The 23,892-nt window shown below is 44.1% G+C and overlaps 1 protein-coding gene across 2 annotated transcripts in view; it reads left to right on the top strand.

The window, feature by feature from the left end:
* Positions 1-7,771, top strand: part of ALMS1 (ALMS1 centrosome and basal body associated protein) — a 220,681-nt gene extending 212,910 nt beyond the window's left edge. For both annotated transcript variants that reach the window (XM_086960096.1, XM_086960094.1), the window contains exons 18-19: positions 5,421-5,520; positions 7,452-7,771. In XM_086960096.1, the coding sequence (XP_086816222.1) occupies positions 5,421-5,520; positions 7,452-7,496 (145 nt within the window). In that variant the 3' untranslated portion in view covers positions 7,497-7,771. The remainder of the gene's footprint in view (positions 1-5,420; positions 5,521-7,451) is intronic.
* Positions 7,772-23,892: the final 16,121 nt, after the last annotated feature.

Genomic DNA, 23,892 nt, shown 5'->3' with positions numbered 1-23,892 from the left:
TGGAGTCGATGCCCATGCGCACTGTAGTCCAGGGGAGGAGCCACCTATCTCGTGATACTTCGAAGACTTTTCCAGGAAAACAATGTGCAATCATCCGGACCCAACACTAGGCGGCGATCTATGCACAGATATGAATGTCAGCAGCCCTACATGCCAAGAACAGATGCATACTGGTAAGTAGCATATTCGTTCCTCATCCAGTAGGCCATCTTTGAGACCTTTGTGGTCAAGCCTCCACTTCCAGGATCAGTTGCTCTGCATTCCCTACAACTCCTCCGGATAGGGAATGCAAAAGGCTGGATAACTTCAGTAAGAGGATTTTCTTTTCCACCAGCCTAGCACTGAGGGCGGTGAATACCGTATGTCTTTTGGGCCAATACACCCACACAGTATGGGATTCAGTTGCGCAAGTGTTGCTTTAGGTCTCCGAAGAGGCCTGAGGCATACCCTTCCAAGCTATTCCTGAAAGGCGAGATGCAGCAAACTTAACCATCACATTTGGACTTGACACGACCAACTCGCTAGATAGAGCAATTTCATTTTCAGTGGCATAGAGATGTCACACCTGACTGAGAACCACTGGCTTCTCAGGTGGATGTCCAAGCTTCGCTCATGGGCATGCTCTTTGAGGGCTCTATCCTCTATGGTGAGAAGGTGGACTCTGCGCTGGAGCGCCTTAAGGATTGCAGAGCTATCGCCATGTTTTGGATCTATCCATGGCCTCTCACCAAACCCAGCCCACATTTTGCCCTTTCATGGCTACGGTAGGTGTTAACAACTGTGTCCCTTCCTGCCTAGTCACCAAGACCAACAAGCATCCCTACATTTTTGCGTTTGCAGTTCCAACAGACTACAAAGGACCACCAGCAAGAGGTCGGGTCAGTCCATCACCCCTCAGCAGCTGCAGTCTCCAAATCCCAGGCAGTCGCCTCCCACCTCCAGACTAACGCAAACCTTCTGCATTGCACCCCCCAGGGAAGCACCACCTCAGCCAAAGGCCTCATATAAATGTTAAATATGGTCGGGCTGAGGGATGAACCTTGGGGAACGCCGCACTGTAGATGCATATGGGGGGATGAAACATCATCCTCAAACACGGTGAAAGTGCGATCAGAGAGGAAGGAGTGAAGCCACCTCAGCGCGGTCCCGGTAATGCCCAAATTACTCAGATGGAGTGATTAACCGTATCAAAGGCCGCACTGAGGTCTAAAAGCAATATGGCTGCGCAGCTTCCTCTGTCCACAATCTTCCTAGTTTCCTCTATTACTGCAATGAGGGAAGTTTTCGTGCCCTGCTTGCACCTAAACCTAGTCTGGGTGGGATGTAGAGAGTTATTATTTTCGAGGAATGTGGCTAACAAGGAGTTTACATATTTTTCGGCTAGCTTACTGATGGTGGGCAGCAGGGAGATGGGGCGATAATTTGCCCAGTCCTCTGGATTCAAAGTAGCGCCTTTACTTTTGCAAGTTTCCACAGCGGTGGAACTAATCCAGCTGCCAGAGAAGCGTTAATTACTTCCTGGATCACTGGAGACACAGTGTCCGATACAAGGTTAAGAATGGTAGGTTGTGCAACATCCACCGGAGAGCCTGATTTCAGGTTCCCCAAAAGAGACTGAACCTTTAAGCAGTCGAGCGGAATAAATTCATCGAGCAAGATCAAATCTCGAGGCGGAGGGAGAGGAGGCCCTATGGAAGTCTCCTGAAATGAGGAATAGATATTTTCTACTTTTGACGCAAAAAAGTTTGCTAATTCCCTACAGCGAGTATGGGCAAGAAGGGGGTCATTGACAGGAGTTGGAGGAGTAACTAAGGCTTTAACGATCTTAAAGATTTCCCTGGGGCATCTTACAGCTGAAGCAATTTTATCCTGATAGTAAATGGACTGAGTGGCTTTAATAGCAAGCTTATAGTTACGTAACGATGTTCTGTAACTAACTTTGCTAACTTCAGAGAAGTCTTTCCTCCACCTCCTCTCCTTCTGCTTGCATACCTGTTTAAGTGCCTTGAGTTCAGGGGTATACCAAGCTTTCTTGTTCGTGCCGCTACGATGGGAAAGTTCAGTTTTTGGGAGTGAGAGATCGAGTGAAGCCTCCAGCCATTGATCATAGCGGGCATTAGCTTCCGAGGGATCATTACTAGGCTTAGACAGAGTTTCCCTAAGGTTCGAGATCCATATGTCAGTTGGTAATTTGGACCAAACTCGGCTTACTTTCTTGTAGATGTTAGCAGGCCCTCTAAGTTCCAAGGGGGTCAGAGAGAAGCACAGGAGGGTATGGTCCGACCAGGGAACTCTCATAGAGTTATCAAACTCCAGCGTGCTCAGGTTGGTAAAGCAGTGATCGAGCAGGTGTCCTGCTTTGTGTGTCCGCCCTTTGACAATTAGTTTAAGGTGGAGCATCTCCAATCCTGTCATCAAATCCTGACAAGCCGGGGTGTCTGGCTCGTCTAGGTGGATTTGAAGTCCCCCAATATGGTGAAGTTGGGGACATTGCTAGAGAAATTAATTGCACAATTCGAAAGATCTTCACAGAATTGACCCAGCACCCCCGGGGGCCTATAAAGCAAAAGCCCCGAGAGCGTGCAAGTTGGTGACAGTGTGATGGAGAACATCATACACTCCGCGCCTGAAATGACAACCTTCTCACTTCTACATCCTAAGGTATTTTTATACACAATGGCGATACACCCCCCCCCCACGACCGTCTATCCGGTCTTGTCTCGACATTACATAATTCGGGGGCAGAGCTCGGACAACATCCGAATCTGAGTTATTGTTGGTCCATGTTTCTGTCAGGAAGAGCACTTCCAAGTCTTGTCCCTCTAGAAGCAGGGAGATCTCGATCGCGTGTTTGGATAGCCATCTGCAATTAAGTAATGCCAAAGTGAAAGGACGCGTTTCCGGGATGAGTTGATAGTCACAGCCTATGCAAGGCCTAGGGTCACTAAAATTGGAGGGTATTGGTACACAATTTAAGCCTACCCTGCTTCCTAATTGTAAAAGTTGATCCCTATTATACCTTAGGAAAGGTCTTTCCTGCTCAATAGGTGCAAGGGGACTGGCCCCTGGGCCCGTCCTGGCCCGGACGGGTCCAGACGGTCTTACCTTAGGCGCTCCTTTGGCGCGATGTTGGCGCGACCGCTGAGCGCGTCTGCTGCGCGGAAGCATGGCCGTCTGATTAAATACTGGCTCTGAGTGCCTGGTGCCTCAGCAACTAGACTGCACCCTATCCTGGGGGAATACCTCCCCAAGATGGCCGCTCTGCTCCAGCTTCGCCTCCCAAGATCGAGGCCCGACTTAGCACCTACTCGGCTAAGTCACGTGGTGCAGGTAAATTTAAAAATGCCCCAAAGCAAACGTAACAATTCAAATGAAATTTATAATGGTTTTTAAAAAACAGGATACAGCAGTTACAGACAATGCGCGCAATCTCCCGGCTTTTCGCCTCAGGAGAACAAACGGGTCTCGCGAGTGCCTTCTAATCCTTGATTAAATACTGGCGCCAGTGCCTGGTGCCTCAGCAACTAGACTGCACTCTATCCTGGGGGAATACCTCCCCAAGATGGCCGCTCTGCTCCAGCTTCGCCTCCCAAGATCGAGGCCCGACTTAGCACCTACTCGGCTAAGTCGCGTTGTGCAGGTAAATTTAAAAATGTCCCAAAGCAAACGTAACAATTCAAATGAAATTTATAAAGGTTTTTAAAAAACAGGATACAGCAGTTACAGACAATGCGCGCAATCTCCCGGCTTTTCGCCTCAGGAGAACAAACGGGTCTCGCGAGTGCCTTCTAATCCTTGATTAAATACTGGCGCCGAGTGCCTGGTGCATCAGCAACTGGACTGCACCCTATCCTGGGGGAATACCTCCCCAAGATGGCCGCTCTGCTCCAGCTTCACCTCCCAAGATCGAGGTTGCACTGCCCGGCTGGACACACCTCTGGGGTGAACATCCTGAAGTGAACATAAAGTTAGGAATGCCTCCATCTTGGATGTGATGTAATGAGGAATTCTGGGTCAGGGTGATGCCTACTTCCCAAAGGATGGCCACTAGAGGTCAGTGCTTTATTTTGGATTGCTGGGCTCATTTATCCACAGAGAAGCAGGAGTAATTGTTCTGCTCTGACTTTGCTTTTTGGAAGAAGCTTTAGCATTGTGTGGTCATGGTGTGCTGTTGAGCTTTACATCAAAAACATTGTTTAACCTTTAAATTGAATCTATTGCTTTGAATGGCATTTGCTTCCTTGGCATAACTTCATCATCACATTTGCTTTGTGAGTAGGTTTACTGAGTTATACCATCATTCTCCCGAAGCATCAAGAACACAATTTTTAAAATCAATATAATCCAGCATTATAGTTATAAAAATCTCACTAAAATATTTTAGATCATTTCAAATTACGTACTTTTGTTTACTTTATGCTTAGAATTATTGTAAATAATGTAATTCAAATTAATTATGGGCAATGTTAAGAATTAATTTAACATAATTTAACCTATATTTGCTAAATTTATTATGAGGTCAGGGTTTACATGAGCACTTAATTTGGCATTTTCTAGTTCAAAACTTGTATAAAAGTGGTGTGTGAAAACAAGGCATTGGAAAGGTTTGTGAATGTGTTCCACGTAGAGGGTGGTATGTACCTCCCCAAGAGCATCCATTTGTTCCTCTTTTGAGAACACCCATCTCCTTCCTTCTAACCCTAAATTTATGAATATAGAAAATCTGCCTTACAAGCTTTTGCCTCTCTTAGTGTGTTTTGTGGAATGCATTTATATTTTATTAGAATTTAAATAATTACTTCACCTTGTTATGTTTAGAAAAATAATTACAGACCACTTCCCTCAAAAATTATTCTGTAATTCTATTTTCTCCCTTTATTAAATCTATATATTTTCCGCTTTGCATTGTTTATTATTCAGGCACCGAATTTTTTGTTAACAAACTTTATTTGGAGAGAGGATGATGTCAAATTTCAACATAAAAATATCCAGTGGCGGCACAAAACACATTTCTATCCATATAATCATTAAATTTTACAATTTTATCCCACCTATTCTTCCCACACAATTCCACGATTAAGTCAAATATATTTAGCTTGAGTCTATTATTGAATTCGAGTTTCGTAACCGCCGTGAACTGACCTTGTTTTCTGTACTCAATTAGTAAATTGTGATCTGTCAGGCCTTGCAGAATAGTCGGTTTATCTGCCACATAATAGTTTCCAACGCCTGACAGTGCCCAGTAAACTTGCTAAACAAACGTTAAATATGGCTAGTAAATTCAAGCTAGGTAAGACTTAAATGAACCATTTATCACAATTTTCCTGTAGTAGAAATTGAGAAAGTATGGATCTCTAAGCTGATTATACTAAACACCATCAATATTATTATTTTAATTGTTTTTATTTTGTATTTCTAAGGATATATGAACAGCTGCCTGAAATCAGGAAGAGGAAAGAGGATGAGAAAAGGAAAACAGAGTATACAACATATCGCCTGAAAGCTCAACTATTTAAGACGGTGAGTGAGCTCTATCTAGATTGTTATGATTGTCCAATAATAGGCCAATTATACATGATATTATCTCCATGTTCCCCTGGAAGGTTTGTGAGGGCTTTACAAAATAAAGTTAGTTTACAGTCCTAGTTGGCCCAAGGTGTTGATGCCTACATAATGTAAAAATGATTCACAAAATTGTATTAGCCCGATACTTTAATTTCAGTACATCCGTATTGTCACCATTCAAAGAAAGGCTGTTCTAATACTTTATTCTCATGTCATCTATAGGCAGGGTGTTTCTATAGCCCACAATAAAATGAGACACCAATTAGGCACAGGCAGGTCGGTTCTCTAACTACAACATGTGCTGCACAACCTGTGAAATGAATTCTCATCTGTATATATGTTTACCCTATGTGCTTGCAGTTCAAAACAGAACTTTAGCTGTTCACATTTGTTTGAGAACTAGAACAAGCACTATCTTATTTTGTCCCTCCAGTCAATACAGATACCATAATGGCAGAACATCCGCTTACTTTCATCTACACCCCTGTGTTTTTGTCGGAATTCTTTGAACACCACTGTTGCAGTCACCAATTAATATTTAAACAAAAGTCTTTAGGTCTATTGATAGCTGCCAGTCCTGCTAACCCACCCTTCTTGATCTACTCCTTTCACCTTTGCTCGTGTCCTGGCTGAGGCATGATGCATGCTACCCAAATCACTCTTTTATCCTACCCAATTTTGCATTTAACACTGTTGATCACCCCACTGTTCTTGGATTTATTTTGGTGTATCTGGTGCTGCGTTATTTGAGAGGTGGCTTAACGTATCTTAGAAAAACAAAGTGGTAATAAATAGTGTGCAATCAATAATGCCAATCGCCCAGGCATTCAGAATATACAACAAACTTAAGTCACCTGCATGATTAAATATTTCCCCACATATTACAGGGATATTTGACCTAAACATAAAGCAACATCTAAAAAAAGACAACATCCTATAAATGTACAGTATATTTACGGTTATTGATTTGATACTTTTAAAATATTGATCATAGACAACACTGTAGTAGCAGCAAAAAACAATCCAATATTATATGTATTCTTGCTCATTTTCTTCTCAAAGCACATGAACTCCACTTTACTCCATGAAAGTATCAAAATCCAATAAAAACCTACCAAAACGAAACCTGATCCTCCACTTTAAAAGCCTATTTCTAATCTGTGGGTCTTGGAATCATAATTATAACATGTGCCATCTACTATACAGTGTCTTGAATATTAATTTAATCTATAAACCCAAACATATTAGTCACAATTTTAGATAGCCGATGTGAGGACAGCTTAGAAAGAGGAAAAATGGATTGTTGGAAATAGTGAGAGCATTAATATTTAAATATGGAAAGGGCAAAAACACATTATATGACCAGACTAAATACAAAATAAATAACTGATAACATTTAGAGTTAGCAAAACAGGAGACCCGTGTTACACCCCCTCGTTCACCGCAAGTTTCCCATTTTATATTACTAACTTCCCCTTCTTAGCCTAACACTAATTCTATTTAAGTAAACATATTTCTTTTTTAAATATTGGTTTATATAATGAAGCAGATTATTGGTTCAATGCACGTAGCATAGATGAATATATTTGAAGGTCTGCTGTTTAGTATATGTACTGCTATTCAAAGCATAGAGGTCTGGCACATACAAGCATCCTTCCACATCAACGGTATTACCTTTATTAATATGATATTAGTGTGTTAAATAATGAATGAAGAATAATTCTAAACATTTGCCTTCTTTTTTTCCTATTTCAAGAATATAAATATTTCCGATTTACATTTTCTTTATAGCATGTTCTGCAATACTACCTCTTTTCCAAATGCCTCCATTATTTAAAAGGGAATACATTATTATTTTTTCTATTCACTGTTTTTGTCTCTTGCAGAAAGTCACAAACCACGTTTTGGGGAGAAAAATCCCATGGAACTGATTTGAGATTAAGGCACCAACCTTTCCAGAGTTGCGCTTGCAGGGTTCGAGTTGGAGTTGATTGTGATTGAGCAAATCAAAAGCTTTATTTGGGATGTTTTCATATAAAAACTTAAGTTTGACTCTATGATGTAAATTTTATAAAATGGCATCTAAATATTTTTTTCATGATTAAATGTATTTGTGACTTTTTATGTAACCTATTTAAAAAAGAACTAATTGTGTAAAGAAGTGCTGTGAATAGGTTTGTAAAGAATAAAATATTTTTTTTACAAATATCATCTTTTGTTTATTCGTTAAGCTGACTGATTTCCAACAATAGGTCTGAGTGCCTGAAATATAGATGTGGCAATCAATGACATCAAAGCCATTAAGAAAGAACTCTTACAATGCATAAACCTGGGCCGGGTGGACCTGATCCATGCCGCATATTAAGGATGCTCATACTAGATACGTTTACATACAATAAATCTTTGCAAAACTCATTATGGAATCAGTGGATATCCTGAAAATGTGGCTTGGATCCAGCCGTGTTGCGCAGTAGAGAGCGCTCTTAGTCAATACAGAATTAATGTGGTGAGTGTCACAATTGAAATATTCTTTGCTTACTCATAATATTCGAGACAATTATAATTTTGCTTCCTTTGGCTTGGTTTTCTAAAAACTTGCCTACGGGGGCTGGATCCATGCCATATTTTCACAGTACGCACTGATTGTAAACTATTTTCATGTAGAATCATACCTTGTCATTATTTGATGTGCATGAATCTACATCTGCATTGTGTAAATTAAGGTGCTTCAATCAGGCTGTTGTCACTTAGACTAAAGGTATTTTGAAACTGAGCATTTTTGTGAAATAAAGGTTTTGGAAGCCTTTAATTCCATGAAAGAATTATTTAAGACCATCAACACCATGTTTTCCTAGAGCATTTGAGAAGCAAACCCAACCTTCCGTAGATCTTTGTAATACACTGTTGCTCGAATGTGAATTTATCTTAAAAAAATAAAACACAAGAGGCGTTTGGCAAAACAGGAATAGTTGGTTTAATAAAACGCAGCTGCCGGGATAGCAGGCAGCAGAGTCGGGGTCCTCTCGATGACCAGACAAGCTAATGCCGTCTCATCTTCCTGCTTCAACATCCTACGCATGCTCAAAAAGTCTTCCGTTGGATCCCCACCGAAACTAGAAAGACGGTCACACACGCACTGGTCACCAGCCGACTGGATTACGGAAACACCCTTTACGCCGGAACCTCAGCCAAACTACAGAAAAAACTTCAACGCATCCAAAACGCCTCAGCCAGACTCATATTGGACATCTCTCGTCAAGCTCACATTTCCGGTCACCTGAAAAATCTCCACTGGCTCCCCGTCAACAAGAGAATAATGTTCCGTCTCCTCACCCACGCACACAAAGCCCTCTACGACCTAGGACCCGAATGCCTCAACACGCGACTGTCCTTCTACACACCCACCCGCCAACTACGATCATCCAATCAAGCCCTCACCGCTATTCCGCGCATCCATAGATCCACCATGGGGGGAAGATCCTTCTCCTACTTAGCGGCCAAGACCTGGAACTCTCTCCCCACCCACCTCCGCCTTACTCAGAACCACCTCTCCTTCAGAAAGCAACTAAAAACTTGGATATTCGTTAAGTAAAAGCACCCGCCTCCCCAAGCGCCTTGAGACCCTCTGGGTGAGTAGTGCGCTATATAAATTTCTGAACTTGAACTTGAAGACTGCCTTAAAGCACATTGGTTTCGGCCGACATTTTAAACATTACATGAAGTGCCATAAAGTAATTTGTACATTCCTCTGGCGACACAAATCCGGGCCTACTCATGGGGCCATAGATCTCGTCTTTTATTAAGAAGTGCAAGTGGGTCTCAACATTGTGTGGACCCGCCATCCAGGGCATCAATCCAACCGTTGCATTACAATGCAGCCGGTTGGACCGCAGAGGTCAGGGGTAGGACTGCCGCCTGAGACAGGATCAAAGATCCCATCAGAGCGGCGGTCGGATTCCTAACCCTACAATGGAGGCGGTCTCACTGCGATGAACAGACAGCCTAAAACAGACTTTGGGGGCCCCAAGCAGGGCCACAAGCTCCCCTGGGCCACTGCCAAGTGGCTTCGGGGGCACATATAATGCCCCCCAACACATCCATGCACTCTATGCCAACCACCACACGGTGCCTGGCACACAGTGCATGGATGTGCGTAAAGTGCCTTTTTCTACTATACCTTGTGATGTGGCCCTTTTCCTGGGCCGCAGCACAATCTGCAGTTGAAAAAATAAATTTACAACCATCCATTTTAAACCTAATCGGGCAGGTGGGACCGCCAACACATTGTTGCTACAACAAATCATCAAGCGATACTTCGAGACCGCCTCTTTTTCCGATGACTGGAAACATGCCGAAATCAACCCTTGCCTGAAAAAACCTTCAGCGGACCCCACCGACCTCAGACCGATCTCCCTGCTCCCTTATCTGGTCAAAGTCACGGAAAAAGCCGTCAGTAGCCAACTCGCCACATTCATAGAAGAAAACAACATCCTTGACTCCTCCCAGTCAGGCTTGAGGAAGAACCACAGCACCGAAACCACTCTCCTTGCAGCAACGGACGACAACTGCTCCCTACTAATCAGGGGAGAGACGGTGGCCCTCATTCTCCTGGATCTCTCTGCGGCCTTCGACACGGTTTCTCACCGCATTCTAACCCCACAATCTCTAAGAAGCAGGTATTCGGAACAAAGCCCTCGACTGAGTCGTCTCTTTCCTCTCCAGAAGAACCCAAAGAGTCAGACTCCCTCCTTTTTACTCAGAACCGACTCCAACCACCTCCATCAGCCCGACCCTAATCAATATCTACATGGCCCAACTTACATCCCTCGTCAGAGCACATGGACGTAACATCACATCTTACGCAGATGACATCCAACTTATCCTTTCCCTCTCCAAGCAACCCAACATCGCCAGACGCAACTTTCAAGTTGGTATGGAAGCCATCAACAGATGGATGAAGAACAGCTGCCTACAACTCAACACAAACAAAAGCGAAGTACTCTTCATCGGCCCACATCCAGACGCCTGGAACGACACCTGGTGGGCCCCGCCCGTGGGGCCCTCTCACGAACCACGCATGCACGCAGCCTCTGAATCAACCTGAACTCCGAACTCAAAATGGACCATCAGGTCAACACCATCACCTCCTCGTGCTACCACACCCTCAGCCTCCTATGAAAGACCTTCAACTGGATCCCCCATGAACACAGGAAAACAGTCACACATGCCCTCATCAGCAGCAGAGTGGACTACGGGCGCACACTCTATGCCGGAATCAACAAGAACCTCACCCGCAAGCTCCAGAACATCCAGAACGCCGCCGCCAGACTAGTCCTCAACCTACCGTGCACCTGCCACATCAGCCTACACCTACGAACCCTACACTGGCTTCCCACCGAGAAGAGAATCGCCTTCAAGCTTCTTACCCATGCACACAAGGCCCTCCACAACACCGGACCCACCAACCTAAACCACGGCCTAACATTCCACACCTCCCAACGTTCTCTCCGCTCGGCCCAGCTCCCCCTTCGCAATGGTCCCTCAGATCAAGAAAACCAGAGCAGGAGGACGCTCCTTCTCCCTCCATGCCGGCAAGGCATGGAACTCCCTTCCTCTCCACCTCCGACAGACCACATCGCTCCCTAAGTTCCTAAAGGACCTCAAGACCTGCTCTTCGATGGAATTCAGTGACCCTCCAGATTGCTGCAAGCCCCCTCTCCCCCCCTCCCCCACCCAGCGCCTTGAGACCCGTTCTGGGGAGTAATCTGCACTTAACAAGCCCATTGATTGATTGATTGAAACGATAGCAGTCATTGGTACTGATGGAGCAAGGGTGAGACGAAAATGTTTGTGTACCCCTTGTAAAGTCATTGTCACAGAACAGTAACCAAACTTAAAAGTGTGAAGCACGTTAAAACTAATCAACGATATTGCAATTACACGTGGGAAATTAACAGCCATTTGCTAAAGACTAATCTATTAATAATTGTGAACGAATCATATTAATATAGTGCAATAATATGAAAACCTCATGTATGAGTTGCTTCTTTAATATGTATGTCTTAATGTGGCCACTAGAAAATGAACGTGTTTGGTAAGTATAAAGCAAAATATGTAAAAGTGTGCTTAAGCTAGGTAATTTGCTAATGGGTATAATAGAAAGGTGGGTGGTTAACAGTGAAAACTCGATTTCTATATTTTAACACTCTTTTGTGATTGTTTACGCACTAGTTCTCAGTGAGGCCTATGTGGCCTAAGCTTGACAATTGAAATGGCTGCTGACTGAAAGCGAGAGCCTTAACGCATGCGCAGTTTCGAATGGCAAAGTCAGCGGAAAGACTGGCACGGTTTGTTGTAGATGTCATGGTCAGCTTAACCCAGGAGTGAAAGGGGTTGCCAAGCATTATGTTCCCATCTGAGACCCTGGGAAAAGGATGCGATGTTTCCAATGACTGACTGACAATGAGAACGGGAAGATGTCATTTAAGCAAAAGGCCAAAGTGACTGTGCATTTTGGAAAACTGGTCCGAACAAGGCCGAATGAGGTGATCTTTGTCTCCCCACTTAGTGGACTAATCAGAATGGATAAAGAACATTTAAAGTTTCAATTTTAGTCAGATAGTTAGCGAAAAAGGGTATAAAAGATTTGATCAGAATAGGGTAAAAAAGCTTGCTCCTGATTTCTATTTTGCACCACGACATGCTGTCAGTCTGATCAATTTTTATGGTGCTAGAGACTTTGAAATATTTTTGGACTTTAACTTTTGGAGCAATGAAGATGACCAAATGCAGAAATTCTAAATTGAGGCGTTAAGAACAATAGAGAGACAGACTAAGACTCGTGTAACTTTGCTATTCTCGTATAGCAGAGGTAGGTAATATGTTTTCTAATTTCTGTGTTTTCTATTAATTCTAAATAAATGTATATATCATTTGCTTAAATAAACAATCTCCGTTTCTTAAATGAATAGATAAAACTTCTTTAAATTTAAACTGGAGTTTGCGTTTCCTTTTAAATTAATTGTCATGACTAAATAATGTTTAAAAGTTTTATTTGGATTACTATGATTAAGCGGGTCTTAATCTCCATCAACTAACTTTTACTAGATGATCTATTGACCAAATAGCCTTGGTGTAGAGTGTTCCAGGTAAAAAAATTTGACATATTAATGAATAAAATAAAATGTATATAATGTATATAGTTTAAAAACCTAGGTACCCCGTTAACCAGCAGCTCTATTTCGTTTATCACCGATTCAGGTACAGCGCATATGAATGTGCTTGCAGTTGAGACCCGCAGTGTTATGGGCCCCACTGTTGAGTAGATAGAGATGGTATCTGAGTATGGTGAAATGTTTATATACATTAAAAGTTATTAGAGATCAGTACGAACGATCGCCATCTTAATAAGGGCTTTAGTGTGTCATCTGACTTTGTTTTTTTGGGCACATGGCCCCCTCCAGCCAAAACGTATTTTATCTGGGCCAATCTCCAAAGCCCATTATGGTGTTCTGTGGGATCGATTTGGGTTTTCGTGTATGCGCGTTTGTCTGAGGGTTACGTGTCACCTCACCTAGTATCAGTACATTAGTTGCTTCAGGCCTAGGTCGAAGGGCATGCCTGACCACGTACTTCTGACTCTGGGTTGAGGGGGAGGTCATATCGGGCAAATTCAGCAATGGTAGTGCAAGTTCATTATTACACGTACATATATCATGACGTGCATTGATATCATATTTTCCAGTACTATTAATGCTAGGAACAAGCTATAAACATTTGTTATGGAGAAAATTCCATCTATATAAGGTGAAATTCAAACAATTGAAGTCTAACTACTGCCAAAATGCATTGCCCTCTCCTCGATCACTAGAACTTTTAGCTAGACTGATAAGTTCCAGTTATAGGTTATAGCAGGTTTTTTTACCAGATCCTAAACTGAGAATCTTACACTTCTTGGAGACTTCAGGTAAGCAGGACATTATATTTAATGTAAACAATACACCCTACCAGCTTTATGTGTGTGTGCCCCTTAACTGGTTTGATATTAGTTGAGAAATCGTTATTATTAGCAGAGCCAGTTCCTAAATTAACTAATCCCTCCTGAATTCGGTGCAAAGGTAGGTGTGGTTATGCAAATCACGCTTTGGTGTAAATCAGTTTAGTAGTTGTTGAGAAATTTTAGGAAATCCAAATGTTTATATCTACGATCACGGCTAATGTTCGAATAATAACGAGCTTCTGCAGAGCTCTGATTGGCTGCCAACTCTTCAACCAGGAAGTTCTGACAGCCATCTTGAGACTCTGTTTCAAACAAGTCCCCAAAACAAAAATGTGAAAAAAAAGAAAAGGGGACAGAGTAGGAATACTTGCCCCCTGAGACCAAGTCCCCAGTTGGATCCCTACAGGAGAAAAATGTTTTTTTGTTGCAGCAAATACGCAAAATGTGCTGGGGGAAAAAAGCGCGGGCTCCTACACTTGTTTTGACTAGGGCCCCTGGATGGGCCAGTTCCCGGGGGCATTTTGTCAGAGAAGGAGGAGGGGCACTATTATGTGATTACTATTCTAATGTGTTTTGGATAATGCAAAGGCTATTTTAAATATAACCTTGTGTGGAGTTCCTTTTGTGGTGTGCCGTGTGTGTTGCGCAAACGCTTTACACATTGCCTCTGGGATAAGCCTGACTGCTCGTGCCAAGCTACCAAGGGGTTGAGCAGTGGTTATCTTCAGCGTGTAACTCCCTTGCCCTGACAGAGTGGTGGTTTCTGCTTGGCTTAGGCGCAAGCCCTAGCCAACCAGAAATCCCATTTCTAACAAGTATGCAATGTAAAGGGGAAACATACTAACTTTGGGTGAACTTCTCTATTTTTACTCTGGCTGAGACATTACAATATTAATGTCCGAAGAGAACGGCAATGTGGCAACCGTACCTCATGTTGGAGGCAAGCTGCAGTTACGTGGTGTGTATGAGGGAGTGGGGACAGCGTGCTACCTGGCAATGAAGCAGCAGGGGCAGTGGCACCAGAGCTCAGACCTGTGAGAGTCCTTTTGCACCTCAATCATCTAACATAACGTGTATTTGTAAAATTCCTGTCACCCAAGGGTATCTTGGCACTGAATAACAGAGGTTTATTGTTACCCAACTCAATGGTACTTATGTTATTGACTTCAGAAGGATGAAAAGCTGAGTGGGCCCACCGGGACTTGAACCTGTGACTGAGGTCGAACACAGGCCCCTACTGTGGATGCATTAGTCCACCAGACCCGGCTGTTTGTGTGTGTGGATTCTGAAGGTGTTTATGTATTTTAGTCTGTGTATGAGGTACACAGTAATATACTATAGGATGTGGCACACCTTATAATATTCCCATAGTGACAGTTCATGCCTCATTGCATAAGCAGCCACAAGGGAATCAGAAATGTCCAACCATTATCTAAGAATATATATGGAATTATCCTCTTCAGATGAACACATTCTTTTTCACGTAAAATTAAGAAAAACGATTAATGATTCTTTTCATAGGACATCAGCACCCTTATGCAAGTGGTATCTAAAACAGACATTTTTCAACGTTATGTTATTAGTCATGTCTTATTGTGGTTTTTATTATAACTTCAGCAATGTCAACTATTGTGATGTTATAAGGGTTAAGGTCATATGACACCCCTTTGTAGGAAGATTGAGGGTCAAAGGTCATATGATGTCACTTCTTGTGATGTCATTAGGGTCAAGGATGTGTGATGTCATGTCCGGTTCCCCCTGGCATTTTGGTGAATTGATGTCCATGTGTAACTCGGGGGCTTGTAGTCTATCTTCCGAATTGTTATAAATGTGGCCCGCATTGGCCCACCCAGATACAAATTCTGGAACCGGACCTGACACACACACACACACCCTAACACACACACACACACCCTGACACACACACACCCTGACACACACACACACACACACCCTGACACCCACCCACCCCCACACACACACACACACACACACACACACACACACACACACACACGAGGCTGTTGAGTTTCTTGAACAGGGAGTTCAGCAGGTCACAGAAGGCGTCCTGCATTACTTCGAGAGAACGAGACAGCAGCACCATTTTGCTCCAAACAACCCTGCCCATTCTTGAGTGTCCACAACCGTATGGAAGTGCTCAAGTTCTCGTGTATCAAGATAGAGAGGTACCCCTTAAACAAGTCAAGGGAAATGAGGTTATCCAACCATACAATTAGAAATTCCCTTGAGACACAATTAAAGGCTGGTGTACTTAAGCACATCTACTACTATCACAAGTGCAATATCATACAACACTAAAATTTTAAAATTCATTTATTTTTTAATCCACTTTAAAAACACAATAATAGGGCTAAACACTCTAGATCCCTAAAAACTAAAACACATAAAAATAAAACAGTACAGTCAATTCTGACCTGCACAATTGCAGAAAAAGGACAGAACGAGTACAACATAAAAAATTTTGAATACAATTTGTATATTCGGGCTCTGTTTTTGTTACACCGATATTGTGTTGTAAGATATTCAAATATGGAATAATGAGAAATACAGCTATAGTAATTTATACGTAATAGAGTATAAATGTTCTCAACAAACATTTTCGACCATTTTGTGAGAGTAATAATTGTGTACAAGTAATTTCTCTGCTTCAGACAATTGAAGAAGATATATACTAGCACGATAGGATGTTGAACACTTGAATATTAATAACGTTGAATATCCTAGGCCTACATGAATGCTTAGAGTTAATATCTGATGTACAGTAACAAGCTAATGTGTCCACACTGTGCAATCCAATGTGAGAAAGAACAATGTATAATTAATCGCTTTGTTTTAGATTAACTGAGTGTATACAAATATTAGAACTATAGCATGTACAACAATAGAATATCCGTGTTGTTGAATTCTCCAGACCAAGAACTATGCTTAGATTGAACAATTGATGTATAGTAATGAACTATTGATGAATGTAACAATATTTACAAGATTGATTTTAATTGTTGTATATAATTTATTGCAGGGTTAATGACTATATACCCCTTGATTGCGACAGAGCATTGTTGTCTTGATAAAGGTTAGTATCATAGGAACCCACCGAAACGCGTCAACGCCACTTCTGGTATAATTCAAGCCTCCAACACCCTAGTTGATGTGCAGATTCTCTTACAACACAATCTCGGTGTAACAAAAACGGAGCCCGAATATACAAATTGTATTCAACAAATTTTATGTTGTACTCGTTCTTTCCTTTTTCTGCAATTTTGCAGGTCAGAATTGACTGTACTGTTTTATTTTTATGTCTTTTATTTTTTAGGGATCTAGAGTGTTTAGCCCTATTATTGTGTTTTTAAAGTGGATTCAAAAATAAATGATTTTTTAAATTTTCAATTTTAGTGTTGTATGATATTGCAGTTGTGGTAGTAGTAGGTGTGCTTAAGTACACCAGCCTTTAATTGTGTCTCAAGGGAAATTCTAATTGTATGAGTGCTCCAGTTCTCTACAACCCGGCCCAAATTAAGGTTGTATTGTGGTATGTGCCCAAATACTGGAACGTCACTGTTGCCCCGGGTATTAGGTAGAACTTTAAATGAACTGTCTGTATTCATTCTTAACATGGCCTTTCTAAGTTTGATTACTTTTATTATCAGTCAGTGGTCATACGGGCAGCTGCCAAACACAGTGTTTTTCTTTAAAATTTGGTGTTTAAAATAGGTACTGACAAGGGGGAAAATGCCAGCTTTCTTACGTTTGTACCAGCAGAGACTTTAGAATACTAATGCTGGTATAAAACTGGCCCGTGGCACCCAAAGTCCTGAAGGCTGGTATTCAGAGGCGCTTTAAACTATGGGCAAAGTGGGCAATTGCCCAGGACCCCCACATTTCAAGGGGCACCCTGATCAAACTTTCTATTTGAGGTCAGTCTTTTCTCTTATATTAAGTATTGATCGGTCTCATGCGGACGCAAATAGGCGGGACATGGGAAGTGAAATTCAAAGTTGTTCTGAAGTGGGGTCTCCAAAAAAGGTCTTGGCTGAAGCTCCCCAAAATCTTAGAATGGCATTGGTATAATCTTAGCATAGTCGCTGGCCTTTAACCGCAGAAGGTGCATCCCATGTCCTGGGGCTGTTAAAAGGCACAGTAAGGATTTCCCCAATGCAGAGCCTGCAACATAGGAAGTGGAACTCACTCTACGTGTAGGGTTTTCAGCTCACCTTGTTTTCACTGTGTGGTGAAGACAGTCTGGTGGCTCTGTGCATTATTGCCTCCACTTCAGGGGCCTGTGTCTGACCTTATGGTTATAGGTTCAAATTGTGGTGGGTCCACTCAGCCTTTTATCCATCTGAGGTTCTGAGGTCGATAAAATGAGTACCATCGACTTGGGTAACAGTAAACAAGAGCAAGTAGAAATAAATAAATCCGACAACACAACAATATCCCAAGTAGGAGTATTAACTAGAATTTTTAAAACTTGGGATATATATATATATACATACATATATATTCGGATTCCCCATGGTGGCTTCTGTATTCTTTTTCACAAAAGAAGTGTGCCGATATCCATTACCGTGTGAGCCAGTGACACGGTCTAGAAGCAACCCGCAGCGCAAGTTTTTCCGGAACCATTGGCAGCGGCAGCTCCGGCTGGTGTGAGAGTGTTTTCTGCGGTAGCAGTTTTTTCCGGTGGACACCTGGTGACCCCAGAAGGCGAACGCAACCTGGGCGTTTAAGGTAGCTGCGGCTTGGGGACTCGAGGGAGCACGTTTAACTCCATAATTCAAATGGAATGGAGGCACGCTCTTTCTTTGGACTTACCTGCCAGTCACACATTTGCATTGGATGTCATCTCAAACCTGCAGACCCCTTCGCTGGAACATGGCATTCTGGGACTTGCAGTTCGGTCACCTGGTGGCCACTGCACGTTGGGCAGCCCACTCCGGCCGGAGTGAGAGGAATAGAGAGAACAGCCAATCAAGACTGAGCCGGACATTCAAAGTAGCCCAAGGGAAGGAGGCGTGTCCATTTCTACAACTGCGGGCATTGAGAAAGGCCTCGCGGCCGAAATGCATTTGCCTGTTGTAAAAGAGAATAAAGCTGTTCCTTCGGATTCCCCATGGTGGCTTCTGTATTCTTTTTCACAAAAGAAGTGTGCCGATATCCATTACCGTGTGAGCCAGTGACACGGTCTAGAAGCAACCCGCAGCGCAAGTTTTTCCGGAACCATTGGCAGCGGCAGCTCCGGCTGGTGTGAGAGTGTTTTCTGCGGTAGCAGTTTTTTCCGGTGGACACCTGGTGACCCCAGAAGGCGAACGCAACCTGGGCGTTTAAGGTAGCTGCGGCTTGGGGACTCGAGGGAGCACGTTTAACTCCATAATTCAAATGGAATGGAGGCACGCTCTTTCTTTGGACTTACCTGCCAGTCACACATTTGCATTGGATGTCATCTCAAACCTGCAGACCCCTTCGCTGGAACATGGCATTCTGGGACTTGCAGTTCGGTCACCTGGTGGCCACTGCACGTTGGGCAGCCCACTCCGACCGGAGTGAGAGGAATAGAGAGAACAGCCAATCAAGACTGAGCCGGACATTCAAAGTAGCCCAAGGGAAGGAGGCGTGTCCATTTCTACAACTGCGGGCATTGAGAAAGGCCTCGCGGCCGAAATGCATTTGCCTGTTGTAAAAGAGAATAAAGCTGTTCCTTCGGATTCCTCATGGTGGCTTCTGTATTCTTTTTCACAAAAGAAGTGTGCCGATATCCATTACCGTGTGAGCCAGTGACACGGTCTAGAAGCAACCCGCAGCGCAAGTTTTTCCGGAACCATTGGCAGCGGCAGCTCCGGCTGGTGTGAGAGTGTTTTCTGCGCTAGCAGTTTTTTCCGGTGGACACCTGGTGACCCCAGAAGGCGAACGCAACCTGGGCGTTTAAGGTAGCTGCGGCTTGGGGACTCGAGGGAGCACGTTTAACTCCATAATTCAAATGGAATGGAGGCACGCTCTTTCTTTGGACTTACCTGCCAGTCACACATTTGCATTGGATGTCATCTCAAACCAGCAGACCCCTTCGCTGGAACATGGCATTCTGGGACTTGCAGTTCGGTCACCTGGTGGCCACTGCACGTTGGGCAGCCCACTCCGGCCGGAGTGAGAGGAATAGAGAGAACAGCCAATCAAGACTGAGCCGGACATTCAAAGTAGCCCAAGGGAAGGAGGCGTGTCCATTTCTACAACTGCGGGCATTGAGAAAGGCCTCGCGGCCGAAATGCATTTGCCTGTTGTAAAAGAGAATAAAGCTGTTCCTTCGGATTCCCCATGGTGGCTTCTGTATTCTTTTTCACAAAAGAAGTGTGCCGATATATATATATATATATATATATATATATATATATGAGGTATGTCCAGTTCCCAGTAAAAGCAGCGCAGCGCAGTCAGCCACACCGACAACAGGAACCAGCGAAACCCAAAGTGGTGCAATTTGATTTTATTTAAAGTTCAGCCCAGCACCAATCCGCCATGACGCGTTTCGGCTAGAGATAGCCTTGATCACATGACAACGTCACGAGGGATGACCACCCCTTTTAAAGTGCAAGTAGTGCCATCACATGTAATAGAAAGCGAAAACATACTCAACTTTCAATAAAGCTACATACATTTGTAGAATCACTGCATAAATGCATTCATTACACAGAGAAAACATCCACATTGTTTAAATTGAAATACAATCGACAATCTCATGGCAATGGCTAATAAATAAACTTCATAATGTATATATATATATGTGTGTATATAAACACACATATATATATATATATATACATACATATACATTCACACACATGTATATGTATGTAAGTGTGTGTGTATGGTATTGTAGTATTCGGTCTCTTGGTGTGTAAAATATTGACATAATTCCACAACCCCGCTTCTCTCCCTTTATTATGCATTCAGGACATCTTTACATTTACTATGCATTCAGGACATCTGTGCCCCCCTGCTGAGGTGGCCTGGGAGTCTCCGAGGCATTTAGGACGCCCGGCCATACTTTGATGAAGGGCCCAACAAAAACCCACCCCACTTCCCAGACGACACATTAGTTCTGACTTCTTCACCCAGCATCTGGATTATGTGCCTCCTTCTTGCCCTCTTACCTATCATCTCCACAGCCTTCCTAGTAATACCTGTCTCATTTCCCCCCCACCCTCCTCCAGCCCATTTTCCCAACATGGCCACCACTCGAGTTAAGGCTGGAATTAACTGCTATAAAATCATTTATCCTCCCGGCCAGACTAAAGCCTCAGCAAAACGATTGAAACATAACACTATTGAACTTTTCCCTGATTCCCTTTTTGTTGATCTATTTTACAATGGTCATCTTGGGAGGCCCAATAACGACTTCATCTTCTTCACTCGCGACACCCCCTCTTGGTCCACAAGCTTTTATCATTTCCTTAACGTCACCTCCTCCTCCTCTATCCCGCATGGCAAACAACAAAAAATGTCCCCCTCTGCGCGTTTCGATGGCCACCTCACTATCTCACTCTATAACAACGGTACTGTCATGATACAAGGCAAAGACTCCTGTCTCTCGCTCTTTGACCACCTCTTCCTTCCCTTCTCCCCTCCTCTGTGACTGGGTTTTCACCCAACTCCTCACCTAGCTACACCCACTACTCACTCTCTCCTCCCCTGACCCCCCCTACACACCATTAGGGTGAACCCTCAAGAATCACAGGCAGGCCCTCTTCCCTCCACCCCCCTTCTATTCCTCCCCTTCACAGGTTGCCCCCTCATTCTTCACTTCAGCATTACCTTTAACTAATACGCTTCTCACCCAAGCTACACCTTCACGATTCCCCAATCTCCTCACCTCACCCATATTCCTACCCGTCACCCCCCTTTTGAGTCCACCTCTTCTCCAACTCTCTACCCAGGCTAACCCTCCCTACGCTCAGCTTTTTCCTCCATCCCCCCTCTCCTCTTCCCCCTCCTCCCCCCGGTTTTCGACCCGATTTCCCCTCATACTCACTGCATCTCTCTCCTCCCACCCTCACCTCCAGCTATGCTGTGCTACCCCCTTTCCCCCTTTGGTCTCCCTCTCCTCTTTCCTCCCTCTGGCACAGCAGAACCACTCCCCTTCCTCAATTTCCCTTTCTCCCAACCCTCCTCTCTCGGCCAGATGCCCGTTTCCCTACAGCAACCCCCTATCGATTACAGGACCCCTTTGACCACCTCCCCTCTCTTCCTCCCTAACCTCCCACATTCCCATGACTCCACTCAATCCTCCCCTTTCCTTCTACCATACCGCCCGGATCCGTACCGATCTTCTCCTAAATTTGTCCTTAATTCCTTTCCTTCCTGCAACTCCAACAAACACAACTCCCCCTCCGCCTCTGACGCACCTCCTCCTACTCTCAACCTCCACCTTTCCCCACTTTTGAACCCCACACCCCAACTCCCATCCTCCACCGCAACCTCTCCCTGCCTTCCCCCTCCAATTCCACCCCCTCCTGTCTCCCTACAACCACCCAACAACCCGTGCTTTACCCTACTCTCCCTGGAAAATAAGCTAGACTCCCTGATGACCTTGATTTCCCAGCTTGTAAGTGCCATCTCACTTTTAAGCTCCAAGTTTCCCTCCTTTCCATACACCCCCATTCCTGTGGATAACCCTCACCACCCCACGAGATGCACCTCACCCCACTATAACTAAGCCCAACCCCTCATCGGCAAACGTGGTTATCTCACACAAGCCTTTGAATGCCACCCTTCTTCAACCTGCACCTCCCGATTACCCTATTGTCTACTCTATTCTGACCATCTCCTCTGTCAGAACCAGGCATCCACCTAAACCCCCCCAAGCACCCCTGTATAAGTACAACATCCCAATCACCCTGCAGAGCCCAAGTACCCCCATCACCAAAACAGTCTTGACAGAGCTGCGCTGTCTGCTCCACAATTGCAGATCAGCAGTAAAACATAAACTTCAAATCTCCGATACCATCACCCTACACAAGGTTGACATGCTCTTCCTCACAGAGACTTGGTTCAACGATACCTCACACTCTATTTTTGAGCTCCTACTACCCACAGGCTATTCTATACTCAAGAAAGACAGAACCGACGGCGTTGGGGGAGGTGGTACAGTCATCTTTAGAAACTCCCTTCAACTGAAGGCTCTTCCTTTCAGCTCTTTCCGCACTTTTGAAGGCCTTTCTCTTGAGCTCCAATTGCACCATCGCTCACCCCTCAGATTCCATGTCATTTACCGTCCACCGGGGAGCGACCCTTCGTTTTTGGAAGAACTCACTGACTTCATCAGCGACCAATACTCGGAAAGTGACAATCAGACCTTTGTGGGGGACTTCAATCTCCATTGGGGCTCACCGCAAGACTCCTCTGCGAACTCGCTTGCCACCTTCCTCTCTGCAAACGATCTTATACAACACTGCACACCGTCAACACACTCTAAGGGCTCAATCCTGGACCTTGTTATCTCCAAAGCAGACAGGCTTTCTATCACTGCCCCCATTCATGTAGACTGGTCTGACCACCTCCTCATCCCATTCTCTCTTCACCTTTCACACTCTATAACTCTTGGCCAACCTAAGAGGGCTACTTCCTGGTTCCGTGATGTTAAAAATATTGACATTGATTCCTTCTGTGAATCATCCTTGTTATCACTTCCAAAGCTAGACCCGAACCTAGATGTTGACGAACTCACCTCCCAATGCCTCACAGTCCTTGCAGTCGAAATCAATAAGGTCGCTCCTCTCCAAAGCAAAAAGGTTAGGCCCACTCCTTCAGCGCCTTGGTACAACAAATCCCTCTATGAAGAAAGGAAGCAGCTAAGATACCTGGAGAAACAATGGAGGCAAGCGCCCTCCACCGATAACTTAGCCACGCTTCGTTCTGCAAGATCCAAATACAATAAGAACATCTTCCTTGGGAAAGCGTCGCACTTCAGAACTCACCTTGACTCTGCCTAAATAGACCCAAAAAAACAATTCGATCTCTTCAAGATTCCTAACCACTCTCCCTCAACCTCCAAGCTGGAGGACTCTACCAAGAAAGCAACAGACTTTACTCTATTCTTTGACAAAAAAGTGAAATCCCTTGTGGCTCAGGTCGCTCACCCTACCCCTCCTGAGGAGCGCAAATCAGTAGCCATTTGGCAGAACTTTGACCTCATCTCTGAAGATGCCCTCCTGAAATGCATCCTCGAAACAAAGCCCTCCAGCCATTCTCTTGACCCCATCCCTAGTGCCAATGCTATCGACTTCTATTCCCATTCACTGTGCTATTGGACCACTCTG

This window comes from Lissotriton vulgaris, chromosome 3_1 (genome assembly GCF_964263255.1).
Source record: "Lissotriton vulgaris chromosome 3_1, aLisVul1.2, whole genome shotgun sequence".
Classification (NCBI taxonomy): domain Eukaryota; kingdom Metazoa; phylum Chordata; class Amphibia; order Caudata; family Salamandridae; genus Lissotriton; species Lissotriton vulgaris.
The sequence above is the reverse complement of the archived record's forward strand: the minus strand, read 5'-3'. Positions and strand labels throughout refer to the sequence as shown.